General features: G+C 42.5%; 2 protein-coding genes across 2 annotated transcripts; one reads left to right on the top strand and one right to left on the bottom strand.

Moving 5' to 3' along the window:
- On the top strand, positions 1-7,739 carry GKN2 (gastrokine 2). The gene is made up of 6 exons (XM_027554412.1): positions 1-12; positions 2,652-2,705; positions 3,144-3,281; positions 5,013-5,123; positions 5,853-6,009; positions 7,574-7,739. The coding sequence occupies exons 1-6, from the start codon at positions 1-3 to the stop codon at positions 7,654-7,656; spliced, it is 555 nt and encodes a 184-aa protein (XP_027410213.1). The 3' UTR covers positions 7,657-7,739.
- Positions 7,740-15,222: 7,483 nt separating this feature from the next.
- LOC113900759 (gastrokine-3-like) lies at positions 15,223-22,937 on the bottom strand. Its single transcript, XM_027554411.1, has 6 exons — positions 22,926-22,937; positions 21,616-21,669; positions 21,080-21,214; positions 19,730-19,837; positions 18,597-18,738; positions 15,223-15,540 (listed from the first exon to the last, which is right to left on the bottom strand). Exons 1-6 carry the CDS (start codon positions 22,935-22,937, stop codon positions 15,446-15,448), a joined length of 546 nt encoding a protein of 181 aa, XP_027410212.1. The 3' UTR covers positions 15,223-15,445.
- Positions 22,938-22,983: the final 46 nt, after the last annotated feature.

Below are 22,983 nucleotides of genomic sequence, written 5' to 3'. Positions count from 1 at the left end.
ATGAAAATCCTTGTGAGTATTTGTTTATGCTTCTTTATACTCTTATGGTAACTGCTTGCAGAGAATGTTCACATCCAATATGTGTTGGTTTTCAGGGGTCTTAGACAAATACTGCATGCTTCTAAGTTTCTTGACTGAATTAATGCTGTCTTTGGCAGGAATAATGTCAAATATTAATTAGTCCATATTTATTTGTCCTTTGTTTCTTGAGATGTTTACTAAGAAAATACAAAGAAAAAATGGGAAATAGCTAGGGAATTTTAATTTGTAATATTATAATAATAATAATTCCTTATTGTGAAATTTGGAGGGAATATAGGCATTTTAGGATAACTATACTTACCATCTAAAAGGGAAATAGTCATTTGAAAATAGTAATATCAGGGACCTTCCTGGTGGTGAAGCAGTTAAGGCTCCGTGCTTCTGCTACAAGGGGCACAAGTTCAGTCCTTGGTTGGGGAACTAAGATCCTGCATGCCATGAGGTATGATCAAAAGTAATAATGATATCAATAATAAAAAAAAATCTGCCATTTCCCAAGTGCAGACTAGGCCTTATGCTGAACATTCACATGAATCACTTTGTCTATTCACTGCAACAAGTGTATGTGTGCTATGCTCATTTGCTTCTGTTGTGTCTGAACCTTGCACGACCCTATGGACCACAGCCTGTCAGGCTCCTCCGTCCTTGAGATTCTCCCTGCAAGAATACTGGAGAGGGTTTCTTACTCTAGGGGGTCTTCCTGACCCAGGTATTAAACCTGTGTCTCCTGCATTTCCTGCATTGCAGGCGGATTCTTTACTGCTGAGCTACTGGGGAAGCCACTGAACTGAGTAGTATTGCCCCATTCTACAGGTGAAGAGATTGAGGCACAGAGGAATATGATTTCCCTAGGCCAGGAAATGTGGGGTTTAGTCTTAAAATCTATCCATCTTAGGCCCCACATACAGAAGCAATCATGGCAGAGCAGCCCTGCCGTGACCACTCCAACTGATCCCGGCCCTGGTCCCAGTCTCCCATAGCTTCACACGGCAGCGCTCCAAAGACCGTGAACTATGATCTATTGCAGCATGGAGCCTCTATCCCTTATTCTCACTGAGTTGTTGAAGGAGAGAGTAATATAAGTACCTCCCCATAAGTGTCAAACACTGACAATTTAATGAGTTCCTTCTCCCAGGATCTCTTGATTTTCCAAGAGAGATCTAACCCCCAAATACACACCTAGGACGGTGGTGTATTAATCACATTGTTGGGTGGGTGGCTATTTGGGGGCAGGGGACATTTCCTGACTCTTTAATCATTCCACTAAGGTGCTCAGCCCTCCACCCATCTAACTCAAGCTTCTGTATTTGACCCATTAAACAGAACACGTAGGAGTGTCAGAGGTTACTAGAGCTGGCCTTGGAGCCCAGGTTTTCCGTATGCGAGTAGACAGGTTGGACATCTGCACTTAGGTCCATGTTAGACATTCTACCCAGTCACCAGGACAGAAATATTACTGATGAGATGCAAAGGGAAGTAGGAAAACCTCACTGCTGCTGCTGCTGCTAAGTCACGTCAGTCGTGTTTGACTCTGTGCGACCCTATAGATGGCAGCCCACCAGGCTCCCGTCCCTGGAATTCTCCAGGCAAGAATACTGGAGAGGGTTGCCATCTCCTTCCCCAGTGCATGAAAATGAAAAGTAAAAGTGAAGTCGCTCAGTCATGCCTGACTCTTCGCAACCCCATGGACTGTAGCCTACCAGGCTCCTCCATCCATGGGATTTCCCAGGCAAGAGTACTGGAGTGGGTTGCCATTGCCTTCTCTGAAACCTCACTGATAGGTACTAAAAACATCTGCCCCTCTGAAGAGTCTCTCCATCAGCAGTCTCAATGACAGTGCAGTGCCCTGTGATGTTCAGAACAGGGAACACAAAACCAGCATCAGCATATTGAATGAGACCCTTGTACAACTGCAGCAAGATGTCAGCAATGCCCCTGGGTCAGTCTCACATTCTGCTGGCCTAACACTTGTCTGATGGCATCACTAATGGGAATGTGGATGTTTTCTTTGATGTCAGCCTCAGAAGTTATTTGTGCCTCCACAATCTGATTTTCATGGTTTCCCTTAGGAATACATAGGTATCCCTATCACCCATGAATCTATTTTAAATCTGTCTTACTCTCTTTATCTCAAGGAATTAAATAATTTTTTAAACCAAAAACCACAACTTGATTCCTGACTACTAAAGCCAATGTGAATACCTCCAGGGTCCTCCTCTTAGTAAAATGACCCCTTTCTTACTGCTCATTTCTCCCAAGTATTTTTTAAAAATTTATTACTATTATTATTATTATTACTTTTAACACCAAAAAGCATCTTGTATTTCTCCCAAGTATTTTTCTGGCATATTCTTTCTAGAAGGTTGTGTTGTTGGGAAGGGTCAGGAATTTGGTAACCAAAGGAGAACTAATCTGAAAATTAGAAAAAACTCACCAAATGCCTGTCAAATGAATGAGTGTTGGCACATTTTGGAAATGGACTGCTGACCATCCATGACCTCCCCCCAGTGTCTTTAAGTATGTTTTCTGAGATATTTGTGCTTGTCCTGTGTCACCGCACTCCAAATGACAACCCTATTATGAATGGATGTGACTGATCTGTTTTTCAGGTGGTATTTCTGGTGGCACTGGCCATCTTTGGGACACAATCTTTGGGAAATGAGGTGAGTTAGTTCACTATAGATATTATATCCTAGAGATATTGGGAGAGCAAAAAGAAGACACAAAATAATCTGAAGGACAGTGGGGAGTCTACATGCCCTACGCGTGGGATGAAATCCCAGAAATAACCAATAACAGAAACAATGAGGCTGACTATTTCTTCCAATCACAATACCTTAAAAATATAACCCATTGCTTTAAAATGTGGTCAATTTCATTTCTCATGTGATGTCATTGCTTTGCCCATGTATAATACAATGAACTAAGAGGAAGACCTTTACATTCTTATTTTAGCATGGGCTTTTGGTCTGGGATGCCAGTGGGAACATCTCAATGTTCAATCTCTTGTTCAAAGCAATAGAAGGCTTTACTTTGCTGGGAGGGTTGCCTTTCAAATGCACATGATTTGTGAAAACACCATTATGTCTTTGTCAATCTAGGTGTATAACATCATCAGCCCAACTGACAAAGGTGGCCAAATTCAGGAGACGATGACAATTGACAATGAAAAAAATGCTGCCATCATTAACATCCATGCAGGATCATGCTCCTCTACCACCATTTTTGACTATAAACATGTAAGCAGCAATATTTATATTCTTCAAGAATGGACTCCTACAGGGTGGAGGGACAACCATTTATCATGCATTTGAATTCCAGGATCTATCCTTGTAATTCTTTCAGAATTTCCTTACTTCTTCTTTTCCCATTTCTAATTTAAAAATTGATGAGACAGGAAATATACAAATTTGCTTGATTTTTTCAGGTAGGAAGCCTGATGATGCTGGCTCATTACAGGCTCAGAAAGTGCCTAGAAGACTGACTAAAACCCAGGGCAAGGCCTGGCACACAGGCTCTCAAAAATATTTCTCAAATGTGTGAGTGAAGTAGGGCTTCTTCTAATACAAAAAATTTTGCAGAAAGAGAGCAATCATGAAACAATCAGTCACAAAATAGCAGAAATCCTGAACAGCTACATAGTTAACTATGTACATAGGATATGAAATAAATTATACTTTTGGAAGAATTAAAGCATGTTAACTTAAAAACATTATGCTATTTCCAAGTTTCAATTGCTGGAATTAACAATAAATCTCAGAAACCTGTTCAGAAAACTTATTCCATCCTTGATTCATTCATTTATGTTTTTGTTTTCCATTTGTTCCACCTGGGTGACAAACCTGCTTTTATCTATGGAGAGAGTTATGCGCTGTGGATATAAGTAGTCCACAGTCTATGGCACTGGGCATTTGAACTTGCTTTTCTTGTAGAAACCTCCTCCCTGCCTCTGTCCCACTGTTATTGGGAGTTTCATGACACATTTGAAAGCATCAGGTCTTAGTTTTCAAGGAGTTGTGCTGAAATTCTTTTTAAGCAGATATCAGGGAAATCCCAAAAGTATCTTTAAAAAGTAGCATGGTGAGAAGTTGGTATAAGCCTCTCCACTATCATCAGGCTTGGCTTCTGGATTTTTGGATTTTAGGAACTGGAAATTAGTGAGAACTAAAAATTAGGGACTAGAAAGATTTGCATTATATACAATCTTATATGCTGAATAACTATTTGGAACTATGCAGAGAAAATTCCACTCCAGATGAATATTCCAGAAGGTTCCTTTTGGCTCTAAGTTCTTCACCTTCCACTGTTCTTCCAATCCCAACTTCCTTCATTCCATCCTTATGCAGCCAGCTTGGGTTTGAGGTGGAGAAAAGATGAAGAGAAGATGGTGAAGAGGGGAGAGGAGAGTCAATGAAACATGTATGTGTGGAGCATGAGGGTGGTGTGGATATGTTGAGGAGATCTTCTAAAGCAGTACTGTCCAGTGGAACTTTCTGCAATGGTAGAAATGCTCTGTATCTGCATTTTCCAATAGGGAAGCTACTAATCACTTGTGGTTACAGAACACTTGAAATATGTGATGGAGGAAGTACACTTTAAATTTTATTTAATTTGACTTTAAATGCAAATGGAAACTTGTGGCTGGTAATTAACATATTTGAAAGCACAGTATTTACTCCAAATTGAGGACGTGGCAGAACAAAATCAATAGAGAAAGACAAAGAACAATTTCTCCTTAACCTTTCAAACCCCAAACTGCAAAACCAAAACGTGAAAAGTGAGAGACACATCAAGAGTTTACAGAAATTTAGAGATATAAATGACAAGTGAAAAAGTGAAATGATGCAGTAAATGGATTGCAGCTTGAAAATCTTACTGTGCATGTTTGAAGCTTTCCTGAAGGGCTGTACTCACTAAGTTCAGAACCCAGGGAACTGGGAGGGGCAGTGACTGTGCTCTTGCTGCTTTAGGGCTACATTGCGCTCAGGGTGCTCTCCAGAAGAGCCTGCTACATCCTGAAGATGGACCACAAAGCCATCCCTGCTCTGGACCAGCTCAAACGGTACATCTTTGAGAGGAAGGTAATTATGGGGTAGTCTTAAGTATTCCCTGTTCTTGAGCCAGAGAATATAGGGTCCATGGAGAAATGAAGAGGGGAAGGGATAAGGACACGGTACTCTCCACTTTAAAGCATTTTCATATACATTGATTTTAGAGCAGGAATATATCTCTTAGCTTGAGTTCCACTATGCAGCCCCCAGGTATAAGAACTTATAATACAAAGGCTGCCTCTGCTCAGCCCTAGATATGTGTCCTCAGGCAAACTACTTACTTCCTTAGAAAGTAAAAATAACAATTAAAAATTTAAAAACCTATCATAAATGCCAGTGTCTTTGTAGAAAGGACTAACTGCTCTTTTCTTAAAACAAGGCTTCAGGAAGTAATGATTGGGAGGAAAAATGAGTGAAGTTATAATATCCAATAACACAATGGTGCAAGTAAATACAATATAGGGAGAATAAGCAAACATTGTGTGAGGCTAGGAACCCGAGGTTTAATTTTCCTTTTGTGTCTTCTCATTGGGCACAGGATTCACTCTCTCTAGATTTCATTGTCATTAGCTGCAAAATAACATTGATAATAATAATGAGGCTTCTCTACAGACCAAGCGGTCAGAAGAAATGATGTCTTGAGATCCCTGACCACCTTCTGTTCAATAATCTGAAAGAGAAAAAGTCACAATTTAGAATAAGGTACACCAGATTGTATTGATTTATTTCATCTTATTCCACTCTGTCATACTGATCTAGGCTTTGAACAGCATGTTCTCTGACAAATACATCTGGGTCAAGTACAACCCACTGAAGTCTCTGATCACACATGTGGATTGGTTCCTGTTTGGATCACCCATCAGGCAGCTTTGCGAACATGTCCCCTTATATCAGGGGGAAGTGGCTGATAAGACACGTAAGTACCAATAAATCATTCCTTCACCAAATATTTTCTGACTGCTGCAATATGTCAGGCACTCTGTTAAGTGCTGTGTGAGATACAAATAAACATGAAACATGACTCGATTTGGTTTATTGGGGGAATTAAATATCTTTCTTGTGTGGAAATGCTTCTAAATGTTGGGGGAGACACAGAAATGAATAAAACTCTGCCCTCAAGGAACACATGATCTGGTGGAGAAGTTAATTCATTAAGATAGGGGATGGAATAAAAAGAGATTCCTTTGGGACCAAGGAAAAACTATTGGATTTTCTAAAGTATAGTATAGGGCTACCTTGGTGGTTCAGTGGTAAAGAATCCACCTGGAATGCAGGAGACACAGGACATGTGTGTTCGATCCCCAGGTTGGGAAGATTCCTTTAGAGTAGGAAATGGCAACCCACTCCAGTATTCTTGCCTGGGAAAATCCCACGGTCAGAGGAGCCTGGCAGGCTACAGCCCATAGGGTCGCCAGGGGTCAGACATGACTGAGCAACTGAACACAAAGTTCAGCATGGTAACTCTGGTTAATAATATGGTATTGCACACTTGAAAGTTGCTGACAGTAAAGATTAAGAATTTCTACCACACAAACACAAAAGGGTTAACTACGGGTAGTGATGGATGTGCTATTTTGACCTTCTTATAATGTATCTGTATATCAAATTATCATATTGTACACTTTGGTGGTGGCTTAGTCACTAAATCATGTCCGGCTCTTTGTAACCCAGTGTACCGTAGCCTGTCAGGCTCCTGAGTCCATGGGATTTTCCAGGCAAGAATACTGGAGTGGGTAGCCATTTCCTTCTCAGGGGTATCTTCCTGACCCAGGGATCGAACCTGAGATTCCTGTGTTGAAGGTGGATTGTTTACCACTGCGCCACCAGGGGAGCCCCAATATATTGTACATTTTAAATATATACAAATATATTTGTCAATTGTTTCTCAAAAAGGTTAAAGAGCAATCAGAATTTAGGATAAGATTGGTCCAAAAAAGAGCAGGCAAAGTGGACTGACAGACGGGGAATAAAAACTCCGATTTATCCAGGTAACATATGTCACTGCAGTCATTCCTGGTATTTTTACACAAAACTGCTAAATATGGCCAATTATTAAGAGTGGCCAGAGTGAAAGAGAGGCTGGATCACAGACAGTGAAGGCAGCAAGAAAAATTCCTCAGAGTAGTGGGAGGTAGATAAAGAAGAAAAGAAATGGTGTTTATTACCTTTCTATTGCCCAGGTGTTAAGGTATTTTTCTTTTAATAAGGTCATTAGTACTTACAAATAAAGGCACACTGGCATGCCATCAATGCAGAATGCCATGGCATCAACTGAGTCAGAGAGTACTTCCAGGAGTTGTTAGTCTTATTTAAGCTAATATATAATTATTCTTTACAAGTATAGCTGAAATCTTGGGCAACATGAAATTATATGTACAACCCCTTGTCAAAACATTTACAAAAGGGCATTGGTTTGCTAAATTAAACCTAATTTGCTAACGTCTTCATTCTCTTTCTTTCAACAATTTCCCCCTTTTCAGATAATACTGGTGCTGGAGTCTGCGCAAAGGCTGGGCTCCTGGGCATCTTGGGAATTTCCGTTTGTGCAGATGTTCACGTGTAAGGCATTCAGCTCACTGGTTTCATCTTTTTAAAGAAATACACTCTTGGTTTCCACTCAACACCCAAATTAAATTCTTTCTCAATGCCCCAACTAATTTGGAGATTCACTAGTAAAACACGACTAGTATATTTATAGATATCTGCGTGTTTGTTTTTGTAAACCACAAAGGGAAGCCAAACGATGTTTACATCAATATATGACAGAAATTGCCAGGATTTCAAATAAAGTGCATAGTGTGAAAATTCCCAGATAATATAGGTGAGTTACATACAGGCTGGTCACTTATGTGCAAGTCTCCATTTTTGCATCTGTCATTTAGACCAGCTGCCCATCTCTCCATCCAACACACTGAGGTAGCTTAGGTAGGGCAGGGGCTCAGGTGACAGGAACTTCCACCTAATGAGAGGGATAGTTTATTTATACCCTTTAAAGACAACTTGACTGATCAGATGATGCAAACTTTATAAATAAAATTTATGTTATCAAGTATACCTTCTGACAAAGTCCCCAGCTTTGAGGGGCATTTATATAACTTTTAGTTCATCAGATTAGTGACTCAACTGTAATAAACACTATCATGACATATTTCATCCCAGAGTGTGGACAGAGAGGGGGAGAAACACCCATCACCTAGAGAGAGATGCATATTCCTGAAAGTTTTACAGGAGTGAGGACTTGACTGGGAATATCAAGTCAATGTAGGAGGAAACAATTTCTAACATTTCAAATAAATTGCAAAAGGTGGGCAAATTTCCAGCTCATATAATTAATTCTCATATGGACTGGTCAGTGAATGCAAGTTCAGAACAAAGAGGAACTACTTTAGCAAGAATTTCTATCGTCAATTGCTCCTATTTCTAACATATACTCCTTAATAACCATTAGCACCAGGATAGATATGCTGGCAAAACTACCATAGTAAAGAAAGTTATTTTCTTGTTAGGCAATGAGTCATTTATATGAAACCGTTTGAGAACAGCAGTAAAGAGTGTATAATAAAGTGTCAAACAAAAGTAGAATATATTAGCTGGGCTCCTAATGTTTGCAAATTATGGCACCCAAATCAAAATAACAGGTGGGAGTGGCGAGGTGGGAATTTATTGTCTCATCTACCAAACGAAGATAGGTATGTTCTGGTCTTGGTTGGCCAGAACTAGGTGCTTGAAGGTGACCAGACTATCTTTTTCCACTCTCAACACTCTTCCTCTCCACATGCCATAGTCAGTATCTTGCATTAGCTTTCTCCATGGTGGTAAAACCAACGTGACTGTGAGTCCCAAGGTCTCCATCTTCCTTGTGTCATCATCAGAAGGAAAGGACTCTTAGTTCTAATTTCAAATTAGCTTGACTTTAAATTACCAGGAAGATAAACAATTATAAATCTATGTACACTCAATGTCAGAGCACTTAAACATAAAAAGCAAACATGAACAGATCTAAAGGAAGTAGATAGCAATATAATAATCATGGGGGACTGCAACACCCCACTTTTAATAATAGATTTTTCACAGAAAATCAATAAGGAAACAGCAGACTTGAAAACTATAAACTGAACAAGCCTGGCAACATATAGAGAATATTTCACCCAACAGTAGCAAAAACACATTCTCCATAAGCACTCATGGAACATTCTGTAGGGCAGATCGTGCTAACCCAGAAAACAAGTCTTAACAAATTTAAGAAGATTGAAATCATTCCAAGTATCTTTCCCAACCACAATGGAATAAAACTAGAAATCAATAACAAGAGGAAAGTATTCATAAGTACATGGGAATTGAACAACATACACTCGAACAACCACTGAGTTCAGAGAGAAGTCAAAGGGAAATTAGAAAATATCTTGGGACAAAATGAAAACAGAATTAATGTCTTCCCTCCCCAGCCCTTACACAGGGACTCCTTCTGGAGAACATTTAATGCAGCCCCAGCTTCCTTGTAGCTTACATTTGACTCACTTCTTGTAGGCATGTGCCTGTCCTATTTGATTTGCTTCTCCTAATAAGTTTAATTGAAGTGTAATTGGCCTACAACACTTAGTTCCAAGTGCACAAGATAGTGGTTTGATATTTCTATACATTATAATATGGTCACCATCAGTCTAGCTACCACCTGTCATCATACAAAGATACTGCATTATAAATGACTATAATCCTAATACCTCACCTTAATTTTGTAACTGAAGTTTGTACCTTTTAATCTCCTTTAACTATTTTACTCATCCCTCCACTCCTTTACCCTCTGGCAACTACCTGTTTGTTCTCTGTACCTATGAGTCTGTTCTGTTTGTTCATTTGTTCTGTATTTTGAGTCCACATATAAGTGGAAATATATGGTGGTTATCTTTCTCTGTCTGAACTATTTCGTGTAGATTAATATCCTCTAGGTCCATCCAAGTTGTTGCAAATGGCAAGATTCAATATTTTTATGGCTAATAGTCTGTTGTGTGTGTGTGTATCCATTCCACTTATTCCACTGTGCATGCTGCTGCTAAGTCGCTTCAGTCGTGTCTGATTCTGTGCGACCCCATAGATGGCAGCCCACTAGGTTCCTCTGTCCCTGGGATTCTCCAGGCAAGAATACTGGAGTGGATTGCCATTTCCTTCATCAATGCATGAAAGTGAAAAGTGAAAATGAAATTGCTCACACGTGCCCGACTCTTAGTGACCCCATGGACTGCAGCCTACCAGGCTCCTCCGTCCATGGGATTTTCCAGGCAAGAGTACTGGAGTGGGTTGCCGTTGCATATATACATCTTATTTTTCTATTCATCTATGGGTGGACACTTAGGTTGATTTCATATCTTGATTATTGAAATTAACGCTGTAGTGAACATATGGGTGCATATATCTTTTAGAATTAACATTTTGCTTTTTTCAGCTATATACCTGGGAGTGAAATTGATGGGTCATATGGTAATTTTATTTTAGTTTTTTTAAGAAAACTTCATATTGTTTTTCTTTATAGTGGCTGCAGTCATTTGTATCCATACCAACAGTGTACAAGGTGTTCCTTTTTCACCACAATAACATTTGTTATTTGTGGTGTTTTCGATGATAGCCATTCTGATATGTGTGTGGTGATATCGCACTGTGGCTTGGATTTGCATTTCTTTGATGATTAGCAATTCTGAGCATTTTTTCATGTGTTAGTTGGGCTATGCATATCGTCCCTGGAAAAATGTCTATTTAGGTCTTCTGCCCATTTTTAAATTGTTTTTTTCTACATTGAGTTGTTTATATACTGTGGATATTAACCAATTTTCAACCGCATCATTTACAAATATTTTCTCCCATTTAGTAGGTTCTCTTTTTGTTTTGTTGATGGTCCCCTTTGCTGTGCAAGAGCTTTTAAGTTTAAATAAGCCCCTTTTATTGATTTTTACTTTTTTTTTTTTTTGCCTTAGGAGACATCCAAAAATATTGCTATGATTTATAGGCAAAGTGTTCTGCCTATATTTTCTTCTAGGAGTTCTATACTTTCAGGTCTTATATTTAAGCCTCTAACCCATTTTGAGAGGTGTTTTTTTTTTTTTTTTTCCCATGTATGGTGTGAGAAAATCTTACAATCTCATTTTTTCCCATGTAGTTGCCCAGTTTCTCCAGCACCAGAAGGATGTTTTCTGCTAGTCTTCAGATCATTCTTATCAACAGTTGCTCTGTACATAGAAGTAATTTTTGATGTGCCAGTAGAAGGAGGTGAGCACAGGGTCTTCCAACCCCATCATCTTGGCAAATCCTCCTCCTCATCTATTGTTGATCAGAATTTTCCAATCTCTACAGCAAAAACAAAACAAAACAAATCCACCAACTACCTAACCCCTATTCCCCATTCACGTCTTTCCTGCCAACAGTAGTCGTTTCCTGTTTAAGTAGCCATTAAAAAGATCCTTCAATTTTAAGGAATATGTTCCTTATTTAGTTCCAAGGCTTCCATAATGATTAGTCTAAATCAGTGGTTTTCGGTTAGAGCTTTTTAATAGCCTGTCTTGGTTTGTCATAGCTTTCCCCCAAGGAGCAAGTGTCTTTTCATTTCATGGCTGCAGTCACCATCTGCAGTGATTCTGGAGCCCAAGAAAGTCTGTCACTGTTTCCGTTGTTTCTCCATCTGTTTGCCACGAAATGACGGGACCAGATACCATGATCTTAGTTTCCTGAATATTGAGTTTGATGCCCAGGTAAATAGCACCCACCTGATGAGGCCAATGAAGCTGCTTCATAGGAGTAACTGCAGAGATAGTTTTAACTGTGAGGATGGTCCTTCTACCTCAGGCAGGAGTAGGAAGAAGAGGAGCAGCACATTCTCAGCAGGACAAGGGGCCCCCCTCTGACCCCTGGGGAATTTGAGAGCATGGAGTGGGCAGGGAGCCAGAGAGTAAGCTCTGGGCAGTCACTGCCCTCGGCTGGTGAACCTGCCCACCCAGACCCACAGATCTGGGGTTCGGGGCCAGTTGGCTCATCCCTGAGGCTGCAGAGAGGCAGGCGTGATGAGGACAGGTAGGGGAGCCTCCTTCTAGGGTGGAAAGAGCAGGGCTAGTGAAGGGAGCAAGACTCCCCTCAAGGGAGCCTATCATTGGAGCCTCATTCTTCAAGCTCAGAGGCAGGGAAATTGACCTCTATCTTGGGCCTCCTCCCTGAGAAAGGCCTAAGGGCAAGGGTGGAATTTATGCAAGAATCTCAGGGATTTCTTGGCAGGAGGATTTTGAGCAGTTCCCAGCTGGGATTTAGACATGATCCTTCCACGGCATGTTGGCAGGAAGATAAGGACAAAGCTGAGGGAGATAGAAAGCTCAGGGAAGAGGGAACTGGGACATGGTCATACCCAGCAAGTCCTAGATGGGAGGAGTGGTGACGAACACCCTGTGACATCTGTCTTGTGCTCAGATTTGCCCCCAGTCCAGTCTCCAGAGGGCTCAAGCTTCAGGCTCCAGGGTGGTGAGTGGGAGCTGTGAGCAGAAGCAAAAGAAGAGAGAAGCCTTTTCTCACTACACTTGCTCGAAGAAACCAGAGCAAATGTTGCAGCAGTGCGAACAACTGACAACAAACCCCAGGGGGAGACACACTTTCCTATTTCACGATAAGTCCATGACCCTCTGAGGCTGAGACAGCAGTGTCTGCCCGGGGCGCATGCTCAGTGGAGGCATGGCAGATGTGGTGACTGCTCAGCTGAGAGCACCTTGGGCTGTGGGTTCCCAGTCCCTTCCGCCCAGACCTAAGAGGCAGCATTGGAGATGTAGACAGAGGTCAGTGACAGCAGCTGTACCAAGAAATGGGGGAAAAAAAGAAAAGAGAATAGAAGATTTCCCTGCTTAGAAGATGAGTGGTTTCATAAGCCAGTTCAAAGATTATTGCAAAAGACCTAGCGAGAAGCTTGGGTTCTTCAGTCACAGATGGAGGAAAACACTTTGCTATGAATATTAATGTGATTGCATCTTAAACAGAAGGCTGGTGGTGTTGATAACATGGAATATGTTTGGGTCAGGGTGAGGGGTACTGGCTTGAGATTCAAATATGGTGAATTTCGCTGAGTGATGAATTAAGGATAAATATTACAATGGTCATCAGTAGGGTGGTGCTGTAGACAGGAATGTTTATGTCTCCTTAAAATTCATATGTTGAAATTCATATGTTGTGGGATTAGTCTCCTATAAAAGAGGCCCTAGAGAGCTCCCTTTTTACCTTCTACCATGTTAGGACACAGTGAGAAAACGGCTGTCCGAATATGAGGAAGTGGGCTTTTATCAGACACCAGATTTGCTGGTGCCTTGATCTTGGACTTCCCACTCTCTAAAAATGTGAGAAATAAATGTTTGTTGTTTACAAGTAACCCAGTCTATGACAGTTTGGAATTTTGTCCCTTCCAATCCCATTTCCTAAAATATCTAAATCCTGGTGCACACATGGAAGATTCTTTATGAGATGAAGATTGAGCCTGAAGGACCCGAAGGACCAAAATCTATCTTGACAAGTTCTGTAAGGTCTAGAGCAGTGGTCTCCAAAATTTTTAACACCAGGGACTTGTCTCCTGGAAGGCAATTTTTCTGCAGACTGGAGTCAGGGGGAGCGTTACAGGATTATTCAAGTGCATTACCTTTATTGTGCACCTTATTTCTGTTATTATTACATGAGTTCCAATTCAGATTATCAAGCATTATCAAGCATTAGATCCCAGAGATTGAGGATCTCTGGTCTAGAGGACTATGCTAGTTGTTTCTCAGAGTTGGTATAGAGCTCTTACAGCCCAGTCAATGATAGCCAAACATGGCAGGCCTTGAACCAAGAATTTCCTGAAGGAAAGCAGCCTAGCTGGCAGAATGTCTGTGGGGAGGGTAACAGATGGAAAGACACATGGTGGATGTCGGGAGGTGGGATGTCTAAAGTCTCCTGGAAGTAACTGCGATGTTATAGTGATCAGGTGGAGCCCCGAGATGATGGGAAATTTAGAAACAGCTGAAGCTCAGATGTCCAGAGGGGAAGATGTGATAGATACCAGAACCAGTCAGTAGGCAGCAGGGGTCCAGTAACTGTAACAGGGACTCAGGCACCTGGGACCAGATAGGGACTGCTCCTGAAGATGCTGGGGGCTAGATGTCAGGGATAAAGCATACACTAGTCAAGGAAGGACTGATAGCCATGGGGACTTAACTCCAGGGACACTTTAGGTCAAGCCTTGAGGGCAAGACGATGCTTTGTGGGCCTCTGGTTGAAAAAGACTTAATCTGTCACATCTGTCTGATTCTTCCAGCCTGGATGCTCTGTGCAGGTATCTCCACCAGCCTTATCCTTGACAAGATGCTTGTGACCAAATGCATAGTTTCAGAGATCCTGGCCGACCCAGCCACACCTTATTTAAATCCAGCTAGGGGTTTATTCTGGGCCTTTCCCATACAATCACCTTTCCATTCGTAACTGTAAGTCACATCACATCATGACCTTGCAGAGCAGAGCTGAGCTCCAGCTCTGCCTGTGGCAAATCAGTGCTGAAATTCACCCCAGTCCGTCTACTCCACACGCATGTGCGGTTCAGCACTCCCCATCCCTCCCATTCCAGTCCTGTTTTATTTACTCCAAACTCCAGCATGACCTTTGGTGGATGTCTATGTATTTCCAGTACTCTTTCCTTGTTTATTCTGGTTTAGGCAGGTCAGGGATGTTCTGGGTGCTGTGGGTGGGGCTGACTAGGGATTCCCATGAAGGGGTTTAGACTGGTTCCAAAGAGAGGTCTGAGAGGCCTTGTTCATGCAGTTAACTCTCTCTTAGGGATTTTCACTGTGCAGGCTGGGCCACAGTGAACAGCATCAATTTGCAGGAGATGGAGATGTGACCTCAGACCTGAAAGCTTAAGTCAGGCCGTGGCTGATGTCTTTTTGTTCTTTCTTTCTTTGTGTCCCAGATTCTTCAGGAATTCTTCAAGGGACACACCAAAGAGAGGCCCTTAGAAATGAGACCTTCCAGGAGAGGCGTGTTCTCCTCTGTGCCTTGTTTGTGTGTGATGGTATGGACAGCATGTGGATGGGAGTCCAGTAACTCTAGAGAGGATAGTGTAGGCAGGCAGTGCTCATATGTTAGATCAGGGAGGCAAGAAACTTTATTGTTCTAAGCCAACAGAATAGGGAGAAAGTGTATTCAGTTTCTAGGTCACAAAGCTGGATCTTGGGTCAAAAGATAGGGGTAATCAGGCCTGAAATGAGCAGCTTTCCATTGGCAGAGGTGGGCTGGGTCCCTGAGCTCTGGGGTCAGGTCAGTGGCCCCAATCCAGACAGGTCTGCCCCTCACGTGGCTGACCTGGAGGTTCAGAGCCCAGGTATCTCCCCACAGATGGAGAGTCCCAGGAAAGACAGGAGTTGGATTTCAAAACAGGAATCTGGGTCAACAGCCAGTGCAGTACCTTTAAAAAGAAAGAGAAGCGTTTTATTTAAAAGATCACTTAATTGCTCTAAGACTCTAAAGTAGAGTGGATATATTATGAGTTGCACCTAGATGAGGTGTGATGCTCAAGACAACGTTACTAACCAGAGACTTGGGAACAAAATGGAAGATCTCATCAATGCTGCAATAACGGGTCCCACATTCTTTTTTTCTATTTCTTTTATTGATCTTTAATCACCTTCTGAACTCCTTATTGCCAAATTCAGACTTAAATTGAAGAAAGTAGGGAAAACCACTAGACCATTCAGGTATGACCTAAATCAAATCCCTTATGATTATACAGTGGAAGTGAGAAATATATTTGAGGGCCTAGATCTGATAGATAGAGTGCCTGATGAACTATGGAATGAGGTTTGTGACATTGTACAGGAGACAGGGATCAAGACCATCCCCATGGAAAAGAAATGCAAAAAAGCAAAATGGCTATCTGAGGAGGCCTTACAAATAGCTGTGAAAAGAAGAGACGCAAAAAGCAAAGGAGAAAAGGAAAGATATAAGCATCTGAATGCAGACTTCCAAAGAATAGCAAGAAGAGATAAGAAAGCTTTCCTCAGCAATCAATGCAAAGAAATAGAGGAAAACAACAGAATGGAAAAGACTAGAGATCTCTTCAAGAAAATTAGAGATACCAAGGGAACATTTCATGCAAAGATGGGATCGATAAAGGACAGAAATGGTATGAACCTAACAGAAGCAGAAGATATTAAGAAGAGATAGCAAGAATACACAGAAGAACTGTACAAAAAAGATCTTCACGACCCAGATAATCACAATGGTGTGCTCACTGACCTAGAGCCAGACATCCTGGAATGTGAAGTCAAGTGGGCTTTAGAAAGCATCACTACGAACAAAGCTAGTGGAGGTGATAGAATTCCAGTTGAGCTATTTCAAATCCTGAAAGATGATGCTGTGAAAGTGCGGCACTCAATATGCCAGCAAATTTGGAAAACTCAGCAGTGGCCACAGGACTGGAAAAGGTCAGTTTTCATTCCAATCCCAAAGAAAGGCAATGCCAAAGAATGCTCAAACTACCGCACAATTGCACTCATCTCACATGCTAGTAAAGTAATGCTCAAAATTCTCCAAGCCAGGCTTCAGCAATACGTGAACCGTGAACTTCCTGATGTTCAAGCTGGTTTTAGAAAAGGTCGAGGAACAAGAGATCAAATTGCCAACATCTGCTGGATCATGGAAAAAGCAAGAGAATTCCAGAAAAACATCTATTTCTGCTTTATTGACTATGTCAAAGCCTTTGATTGTGTAGATCACAATAAACGGTGGGAAATTCTGAAAGAGATGGGAATACCAGACCACTTGACCTGCCTCTTGAGAAACCTGTATGCAGGTCAGGAAGCAACAGTTAGAAGTGGACTTGGAACAACAGACTGGTTCCAAATAGGAAAAGGAGTACGTCAAGGCTGTATATTGTCACCCTGCTTATTTAACTTATATGCAGAGTACATCATGACAAATGCTGGGCTGAAAGAAGCACAGACTAGAATCAAGATTGCCTGGAGAAATATCAGTAACCTCAGATATGCAGATGACACCACCCTTATGGCAGAAAGTGAAGAGGAACTAAAAAGCTTCTTGATGAAAGTGAAAGTGGAGAGTGCAAAAGTTGGCTTAAAGCTCAACATTCAGAAAATGAAGATCATGGCATCCGGTCCCACCACTTCATGGGAAATAGATGGGGAAACAGTGGAAACGGTGTCAGACTTTATATTTTTGAGCTCCAAAATCACTGCAGATGATGACTGCAGCCATGAAATTAAAAGACGCTTACTCCTTGGAAGGAAAGTTATGACCAACCTAGATAGCATATTCAAAAGCAGAGACGTTACTTTGCCAACAAAGGTTCGTCTAGTCAAGGCTATTGTTTTTCCTGTGGTCATGTATGGATGTGAGAGTTGGACTATGAAGAAGGCTGAGTGCCGAAGAATTGATGCTTTTGAACTGTGGTGTTGGAGAAGACTCTTTGAGAGTCCCTTGGACTGCAAGGAGATCCAATCAGTCCATTCTGAAGGAGATCAGCCCTGGGATTTCTTTGGAAGGAATGATGCTAAAGCTGAAACTCCAGTACTTTGGCCACCTCATGCAAAGAGTCGACTCATTGGAAAAGACTCTGATGCTGGGAGGCATTGGGGGCTGGAGGAGAAGGGGACGACAGAGGATGAAATGGCTGGATGGCATCACTGACTCGATGGACGTGAGTCTGAGTGAACTCTGGGAATTGGTGATGGACAGGGAGGCCTGGCATGCTGGGATTCATGGGGTCGCAAAGAGTCGGACATGACTGAGCGACTGAACTGAACTGAATCATCCTCTTTAGCCCCCCAGCCTCTCAAGTTCTCTTTGTTTTCCTGCTGGAAGTTCTCGTTATGAAGAAGCCTTGTTCACTGGGTTAGTTTATACTCAGATGTAGTTGACAGACAACAGTGTAATGGGAAGTGGTTATTGACTCTTTCTGGAGCACCAGGGAGATTCTATTCTTATCTGGTAACTTCCCAAGCTGGTAGACACTGATCCCACTGTATCCCCATCAGGGATGCCAGCCACTAAGACATTTCTTTCCCAAAGTGTAGTCTGTAACTGTCAGAGTCTTGCTTTACAGCATCTGGGCCGCCTGATAAAGAGGAGGACTGAGATTCTCCAGAGCCATGGGCCTCCATGGGGGATTCCAGGCACTGTGCTGTTGGGGTGGGGGGAAGGGAGGGGAGGCTGAAACTTTGGGTCAGCTGAGAGTATCCACCAGCTGTCAGTTTTCAGTGGCAAAATGACTGTCCTCAACCATTTGGTAAAGCTAACTTCACTCTGCTTCCTGTTCTCAGTAATCGGAAGTCATCTCTACCACCAGAGGGAAATACATCTCAGGCCCCATTATTTTTATACCCAATTGCAAAGAAATGGAATAGACCTGAAAAGTGTCATTAGAATTTGTCAAGGACCTAAAAACCATTCCACACCTCTTGCCTCACCTGTGGTCTTGAGTTTCTAGGTAAGTGATTCATGTACCTTCTTTTTGCTGTTGGGCAAAATAAGTGGGGACCGCTCGGCACATGTCCTTGATGGGTGCTCCGAACTGGGCTAAGTTCTTGACCCGGCTGGGTAAAACAGTGTAGGTCAGGCCGTGAGTAGATGGATAATGCTTTGGAGCCTGGAAGATGTGACATTTCAAAAGGGTGAGACAGCAGGTAGAGGTGGCCCAGCAAGGAGGAAGCGTGAGAAACCTATTCCAGTGCATGGGGGCACTGGATGTCCAAAAATAGCCTTGAACCTGCACTAGCCCTTGAGTTCCCTCTCTAATAGCAATATTCTATCTGACCACAAGGTGGCAAAATTATTCCAGAAAAGTCTGTGTGCCTCTGTGACTCAATCTGTACTCCTTTCGCCCTTGAATTCTCAGCGCTTCCAGACTCCTGTGCTATTCTCTTTCTAATAATGATATACAATACATTTTAAGTTATGGTCTTCATTTATATTATGCTTTTTACTTGTTATAAATCAGATGAGGGGAATACTTATTACCTCTCTTTTTAAAAAGTGACAAATTATTTTATTTTTATGTGATCCAAAGGCATTTTCTTCCCCAGGAATCAGCAGCCCTGCTGCCATGGACATCAGGGACACAGCCCAAATGTGCTGGGTTGGTTATTTAAGCAAAATGATGCCAGATTTCAATGACTTCCCAAGGGCTTCCTGCTGATTTTTAATTTATCTGACAACCCTTGGCGTTTAAGAGACAGGAAGAGAGTTTCAGGAGTCCTAAACTCATTTTCAACTAAAGATATTATGTGTGTATGAGCTTAAAGGGTCTGCAGGGGAGGAGAGGAGGTATGAGAATGAAAATACTCTAGTATTTCACTTTAATAATTCATATTCACCAACGTGTAGTTCACACCCTTTTGGAATACATCAAAATTATGTCATTGCATGGAATGCAAAGGTTCATTTTCATTAATGTGCTGTGACTTAAATAGGCCACGGATTGGACTTGGAGTCCTTTGCACGATGATGGAATTCCATGGGCGTTAAGATCAAGTATGAAATGAATTCCCCAGCATGTACAGCATCATCTTAGGAGGTCAGAACGTAGAGTTCAAAAACACCAAACTAGGAGGGGACTCCAATGAGCTGATCTCACTTACCTGGTGGTCCAGGGCCTTAACAATGTCATCCAAAGTTGGGAAGACAGCTTCATCCATCTTGGCCAGGACACAGGCCATCTTGCTAAACAACTTAGCCACCAAGAGGGCCTTAAAGCAACACAGCAGAACCCTGTCATTCATTTAGTCACAATACAGGGGCTCCTACTTGTCAACAGAGCTGCACATAGCTGTCCTTCAGACTGTGGTGTGGAGCATCCTGGCAGAGCAGGCCCTGGGCACCAGAGCAAAGTGCCAGCCACAGGACTGGCCTTGCACATGGGGCCCTGCTGCAGGCATCACGGAGGGTATCCCCTGGGGCACTCTGCGTACCACTAACAGACTGGGGGACTGGAGGGACAGGGGGTCGGCCGCAGTGACAGTTCTGTTCATGGTCCTCAGCCGCCTCCATGACCCTCAGCTTCCCCATCTGCAAAGCAGGAAAAGTAGACTCTCTCCAGGGGGATGTCCTGAACAGATGAGACAGATAACGCCTGCCTGTGAAGCCAGTGTGTGAGTTAGTGTCCCTTCTGGGTTTACAAGATGAGGAGGAGCCTGGGCTTAGACCTCTAGGGTCAGATCCCGTCCCTTGATTTGTGACTAACTGCCCCCAACGTAGCCTTGGACCTGACCTTCGGCCTCTCTGAGCTTTGGAGTAAAGCAACGATTCTCCAGCTGAGTCTGACACTGATCCTCTGAATCCTTTCCAGTAGGAAAGGCAGCCATTGATTTTCCTTTGCAGATGAGGAAACCGAAGCACACAAAAGCTGCATCCTGTCTCTGGTTGCCTCGTGTCTCTGATTGCATCATGTCTCTGATTGTGTCGTGTCTCTGGTCATATAACTTTTCTATTGTGGAGCCTCTCTTCCCAATCCTGCCTCTTTCTTCCAGGTCATGCCTCGCCATCCCTGACCACATGGGCAAGTGGAAGCAAGATTTCTAAAAGTGAAAATAAATTATTTTCCTGCTTTGGAAATAACCTGATTAAAATCTGAGAGCAAGACCAAAGAACCTCTATGGTACATACAAGTTGGAGGACATCAGGATTCTTAAAATAGCTCTCTTATTCAGAGGCCTTCAGGAGCCCTGTGAAGTCAACACAGGAGGGGGACACAAAGAGTGCTGGATCCCTAGAGATCTCAGAAGCTCTTCCTCTGGTCGCTGGCTCAAAAACAAGTCACTGCAAATGCACGAAAGCTGGTTCCTTACCAAGAGAGATGTATTCCCTCAAGATCCTAAACTTAGAGAGGCCTGTGTAGACAGGGTTCTCTTCTCTCTGGAAAAGCAGGAGGCTAAATTTTGGAGCAGGCAAGGCTTTCTTTGGCATTGTAATGAACGTGTTCTACATCTTACATTCTCGTAGTCCAAGACTCCATCCCATTCACTCAAAACATTGTTGTCTCGGATGCTGACCATACCTCGAAAGGCATTGACATGGATGCTCTGGGTCCCAACAGATCCATCCAGAGGATGGTTGTCACTGATGTTCTGGAGAAGAGAAGGCAGCAAGGAGAACAGTCCTAAGTCCAGAGTTCCTGCATTGCCCGTCTCTCGCAGGTATAAAGGGGTCCTCACAAAAAATTTGACGGAGGCCACCCCAGATTCCCTGGTGGCTCAGATGGTAAAGATTCCACCTGCAATGCAGGGCACCTGGGTTCAATCCCTTGGTTGGGGGGGTCCCTTGGAGGAGGGCATGGCAACCCTCTCCAGTATTCTTGCCTGGAGAATCCCCATAGACAGAGGAGCCTGGGGGGCTACAGTCCATGGGGTTGCAAAGAGTCAGACATGACTGAGTGACTAAGCACAACACAGCACCCCAGATTATCACCTTTGAAGTACTTCTGCTTCAGGAGGACGAGACAGGTTGAACCCTCTCCACCCTCACTTACCATCAGGGCCAGAGATGGAGCTAGGAAAAGGACCATAAGGATCGAAGGCACAATCTGAAATGGAAACAAATGTCAGTGTACAGGGCTGGCTCCCTTAGCCTCAGATGAGCCCAGGGCGTGGGGCTCAGAGTGAGCCGAGGGTTGGACCCTTTTTAAAAGATCTGTAACTTTCATAGTGTCTCTTGCCCTAGAGGCCCCAGATGCATCAGGAGACTGTCATTCTGTGTGTTCTATATGGGATGTACTGGCTGCTCAAGAAGGAAAGCTTTATCGTTCATTCAAAGATACCTTTTGTTTTGCGCTACATCTGCTATCGATCACTGGGCTAAAGATTAGGCAACCTGACCAAGCACTTGAAGTCGTAAAATAAGTGATAATTCAGGTCCCCCATCTTCCTTTCTGTACCTCCTTCTTTCTTCCCAACCAGTGGGGACCCCTTCTCTGTCCCCTCTGGAATCTGATAATCCTTCCAATTTCCTCTCCTCCAGTTTCTCCCACCTTGCCTGAGCATAAAGATTATGCATCACTTGTTTACACCTTATTTTGAAATAGATTTGACTCAAGGGTGAGTGGTTCTTGAGATATTTGCAGGGAATCGTTTGCTCCTGCTGTGGCCTGCCTAACCTACTGGAGGCATTTCAGACACCAGAAAATAAGTGAAAGAGAATTAGAAGGACGGGAACTGGCTAAGATAAATGTAGCAGAGAATCTTTCCCTACACTCACAGCTCAAGGCTCACTCAGCTCAAGAGCACTTACAACCTAAGCCGAAATCGACAGGAAACCCCTCCTCCCCTTCCCCACAATATCCTATGCAGTATTCTGCATGTGTTGACACCATGAATGTGAGATACATCTTCAAAGAAAAAGACAACAGTTACTCTCTGAATAATAACCACAATGCAATGAGGTTAACCAAGGAAAAACATGTGATGCAGACAGCAATAATATTCTATTAAATGATTCTTAGAATTAGTGCCATGTGTTAAATACACCTGAAACTTTCTTTGCCAGAAATTTATAAATAAGATGAATCTAGGAAGAAAAGACCCTAAAATATGAATATCTACTCAATCCCCAAAGATAGTTGACCTTTTAAGAAACTAGCTATTAATTCTTTTGGGACAGACCCATTTTCTGATGTTCTAAAAAAAGAGAGGCTTACCAACAGGGAAGTTATGTGCCAAGTTAATATTTGGAAGTTCTATTTAGGGTTCATTTGAAGAGTCAATGGGAAAAAGGAACTGCTCCCTGGCTATTCTGGCTCTGAAAACATAGTTAACTATATTCAAAACCAGAAAAAATACTTACAAGGTGTTTCATATTGCCTCTTTCTCAGAACCTAGGCAACTTCACGCATAAAAGAATT

The sequence above is a fragment of the Bos indicus x Bos taurus genome, chromosome 11 (genome assembly GCF_003369695.1).
Source record: "Bos indicus x Bos taurus breed Angus x Brahman F1 hybrid chromosome 11, Bos_hybrid_MaternalHap_v2.0, whole genome shotgun sequence".
Taxonomy (NCBI): Eukaryota; Metazoa; Chordata; class Mammalia; order Artiodactyla; family Bovidae; genus Bos; species Bos indicus x Bos taurus.
This window is presented reverse-complemented; position numbering and strand designations above follow the sequence as displayed.

What these genes read in the sequence shown, in the direction of transcription:
- GKN2 (XM_027554412.1), top strand. An exon ending in CCATTTTTGACTATAAACAT is followed by an intron (nt 3,282 to 5,012) that starts GTAAGCAGCAAT and finishes TTGCTGCTTTAG; the next exon opens with GGCTACATTGCGCTCAGGGT. An exon ending in GGAAGTGGCTGATAAGACAC is followed by an intron (nt 6,010 to 7,573) that starts GTAAGTACCAAT and finishes CCCCCTTTTCAG; the next exon opens with ATAATACTGGTGCTGGAGTC.
- LOC113900759 (XM_027554411.1), bottom strand. An exon ending in GAGTCTTGGACTACGAGAAT is followed by an intron (nt 19,838 to 21,079) that starts GTAAGATGTAGA and finishes TGTTGCTTTAAG; the next exon opens with GCCCTCTTGGTGGCTAAGTT. An exon ending in TTAAGGCCCTGGACCACCAG is followed by an intron (nt 18,739 to 19,729) that starts GTAAGTGAGATC and finishes CACATCTTCCAG; the next exon opens with GCTCCAAAGCATTATCCATC.